The 3,996-nt window shown below is 37.7% G+C and overlaps 1 protein-coding gene across 1 annotated transcript; it reads left to right on the top strand.

Annotated features, from left to right (window-relative positions):
• The first annotated feature begins 2,172 nt into the window (after nt 1–2,172).
• LOC104218160 (uncharacterized) lies at nt 2,173–2,670 on the top strand. The gene has a single exon (XM_009768582.1). It carries the CDS (start codon nt 2,173–2,175, stop codon nt 2,668–2,670), a length of 498 nt encoding a protein of 165 aa, XP_009766884.1.
• The last annotated feature ends 1,326 nt before the right edge of the window (nt 2,671–3,996 follow it).

The raw sequence follows: 3,996 nt of genomic DNA, 5'->3' as shown, positions 1-3,996 counted from the left end.
CTAGGGAGTGAAGACATTATATCTAAAATAAAATCAACTAGGTAGTGGAGACCCTATGTTGGAAAAGATACTAGGGAGTAGAGACCCTATGTCTCAAATAAATATTAACTAGAGAGTGGAGACCCTATGTTGGTAAATGCATCTAGGGATTGAAGACCATATACTACCATAATTTGGAATTTTCTTTCTTTTTTTTTAATAGAAAAATGAGTAAAATGCGGGAAAAAATTTGGGAGAAGACTTCACTTTTTGGAGTTAGTGTTATGACAGAGCTATTTTAGTCTCCATGCGGTTGACTTTTCGTTGCACCTGCTTTTTCCAAGGTTGCTTTGGATTACACCTTTTTCCTGTTTCTCAAACAAAGAACAATTTGTCAGTTTGAAACGGTGGTTGGTTTTGTAGCCTTGATTGTTTCAGTCACTTGATCTCGGCCCTTTCAACTGCAACTAGTTGTTTCTTAAATACTGATTGCATTTTTGACAGAACCTCTGCCTTTTTCATACTTTTCCATGATGGTTGGTCGCATGAGACTCAACCTTTTTCGACTTTATTTTGCCTTTGTAGGCCTTTCACTTCTAACTTGTTTTTTTCTTTCAATTTTTAACTTCGGAGAATTGGGGAACTTTTGGCTCCTCAAACGTTTGCCGCAATGTCTAGTTGCGTGGGACTTAACCTTTTTCAACTTCATTTTGCCCTCGTAGGCACTTCTATTGATTTCCTCTTTTAGAGAGTTTTCAATTTCAAAATATTAGCCACCATGGCCAGTCGAGGTTGACTTGATGCCCCTATCGAGGCTGGGTGCCTTTTTGAATATTAGCTTGTATCAAACAAATGCCCTGTAAGTCAATCTTGCCATCCCTTCTTCATGTCAAATTTGGAACAGTGTTAGACCGAAAGGGATTCAACGAAAAACAAGCAATGGAATGGATAATGAATTAGATAAGAGGTGCCCCTTTAATGAACATGACATGACTTTTGGACTGGGTGCCTAACCTACGTAAACTGTCTGACTCTTAGAAATTCATCACAACTTATGCTTCGAAACCAAGAAAACTTGCCCAGGACTGTGTTGATGTTAGTGACTATGAGGATCCTCTTTTCAGTCAATGGTGCCCTTTGCGGGTTTTCGCCAGCTAACCTCTCTCATTTCTCTTGTCACCAATGTTTTATAGTGCTCTTTGCGAGTTTTCACTAACAAGGCTGATGGGTTAACAACACCTTAGCTTTATGTTTTGATGATCTAACAAACTTGCTATCAAAGAACTAGATAAGGGACCTGACACATTTGGTACACAGTTAAATCAATGGACTCAAGCTAAAGTTGAGTTGATATGGCTTCAGAAGATAAGGAATTAACTTATGGACCTGATCCCTTTGGGTTTCCCTGACATCAGTACGAATTCAACTATCTACAATTTGAAAGTGACTGTCTGCTATACTCTTTGCACTATACATGCAAATAGTGCAGCACAGTACATCAGTCACTTCCCTTTGAACAACCAAGTGATTATATCATTTAAGTGATGTCATCCAAGTTTTATTAACAAAGAGTATTACAATAAAATATCACTTGAACATTTGAGAATTCATTCACGCACTCCAACCATAACTCTATCAAGCATTCAATTCTCAAGTCCATCAAGAACAAAGTACAACGCTACTACGGACCAGTTCTTACAACAAGTCTCTTGTATGTCCTTGGTTGAGTTATAACTTTGTAATTGTTCTTCATTGTAACTCCTACTTTGCTTATCTAGAAGCTTTAATTAGGAACTTCTTGTAAACCATAAACCTTTAGTGTTTGTGTCGTGACTAGAGTTAGTCATGAGTTGAAGTCTTTGTAATAGGTGTATTGCAAAGTGGCTTGTAATAGGTGTATTACAAATTTGTGAGGGATTAAGAGTTTAATTCCTAGATTGCATAGGTTGTAATATGAAGTTTGCTCATAGTGAAGTTGAAATCCTACCACTGTAGGTCGTATTTCTTTATCCCCTTGAGCAGGGATTTTTCCACATAAAAATTTGTTGTTCCATTTACTTACTATTACATTTGCATTCTCTATGGAAACTTATATAGGACCTGATCTCTATATAGTTTGTTGGACTCATATATTCTATCAATTGGTATTATAGCGGGTTCTTTCTATCAGTTTAACACCTAGAAAGGATCCACATGGCTGCTCCACCAAATGTCGAAGAAGGTCAGTCTCCATACGGACCACCCAGGTTTAATGGACAATACTATGGGTGGTGGAAGACAAGAATGCATGACTTCATCATGGCAGAAGATTCTGAGTTATGGGATGTTATTTGTGATGGTCCTTATGTCCCAACAAAGATGGTCGGAGACCCTCCAGAGACGGTTCTAAAAACCAGGCAAAAATACAGTGATGCAAATAGGAAAGCTATGGAGAAAAACTTTTGTGCCAAGAAAATTTTGGTGTGTGGCATAGGACCTGATGAATATAACAGGATCTCAGCATGCCAATCCACCAAAGAAATATGGGAAGCTTTACAAACAAAACAGGAGGAAACCACTCAAGTAAAGCAATCTAAGATTGACATGTTCACCATTGAGTATGAGCTCTTCAGAATGAAGGACAATGAATCCATTCAAGACATGTACACAAGATTCACGTCTATCATAAATGAGCTACATCCGCTTGGATAAATCATTCCTAGGAACAAGCTTGTGAGAAAAATTCTTAATGTTTTGCCCAGTTCATGGGAGAGTAAAGTGAATGCCATTAGTAAAGCAAAGGATCTACAGGTCCTAACTATAGATGCGCTAGTTGGAATTTGAAAACCTACGAAATGAAGAAGAAGAAGGACAGTGAAAGAAGAGAACCAAAGAAGGAAAAGAACCTGGTACTCAAAGCTAAAAGCAATGACTCAAGTGAGGAGGACAGCGACATGGCCTACTTAACCAGAAGGTTTCAGAAGATGGTCCGAAGGAATGGAGGCATACCAAAGAGAGGCAGTTCCAGCAAACCAAATAATTATGACCTCTATCATAAATGTGGTAAGCCAGGGAATTTCATCAAAGATTGCCCTCTTCTGAAGCAAGAACACTTCAAGTACAACCTTGATAAAGCAGCCAAGAAGAACCTGGTTCCTAGAAAACACTTAAAAGAAAGAACGTCGCTGACAATGCTGTGAAGCAAGCTCTTGCAGCATAGAGAGATTCCTCCAGTAAGTCTGAAGAAGAAAAGGATGCAGGTGATAGTTCTATGATGGCCGTTGAAAGTGAAACAATTTAATATGATTAAATATTTCCCTTGATGGCTCAGCCAGATAATGATGAAGTTAATGACAATGATGAGGTTAATTTCAGGTATGTTTAGAGAAATCTGAAATCCTACTCTCCTAAGAAACTCATGTCATTAGCTAATGTATTAATTGATGCCTATCATAATCTTGTAGATGATAAGGATGCCTTGACTATGGAGTTAGAAGATGCTGAACAAACTAGAGATGGCTTGGTAGTTTGTGTGGTTGATCTAAAGGAAACCATAGGTAATCTGGAAAATAAAAAGGAGGTTCTAACTGAGAAAATTGCTAGTGTAGAACATGAAAAAGACGATTTGATGGTAGTAGCTGTTGACTTAGAAGAATCCATTAAAAAATTCAGTAAATAAATGAATGACTTAGTGGAGAAAGTTGATTCCTTATAGAAAGAAAGAGATGACCTCTTAGTTGTGATTATAGACTTGAAGGAAACAATAGAGAAACTCAAAGCAGAATGTATGCCTGGATATTCTGAGAAAGGGAAAGAAGTTGCTAGCGATGCACATATTAGGATTGAAAAAGAGTTAAATGCTGTAAAATCTAGTCTATGTGCTGAACTTGAGAAAAATAGACAATTTGAAGCAAAATTGGAAAGAGTAAAAAATAATCTTGAGAAGTCTCTTAAGTGGACTTGGTCTTCGGATGCTATTACTGCCATGTACGTTAACAATGGTGGAAACAGGCATGGAGTAGGGTTTTAAAGGGAGAG

Source organism: Nicotiana sylvestris, chromosome 4 (assembly GCF_000393655.2).
Source record: "Nicotiana sylvestris chromosome 4, ASM39365v2, whole genome shotgun sequence".
NCBI lineage: Eukaryota > Viridiplantae > Streptophyta > Magnoliopsida > Solanales > Solanaceae > Nicotiana > Nicotiana sylvestris.
This window is presented reverse-complemented; position numbering and strand designations above follow the sequence as displayed.

What these genes read in the sequence shown, in the direction of transcription:
- LOC104218160 (XM_009768582.1), top strand. Translation starts at nt 2,173, where the DNA reads ATGGCTGCTCCACCAAATGTCGAAGAAGGTCAGTCTCCATACGGACCA.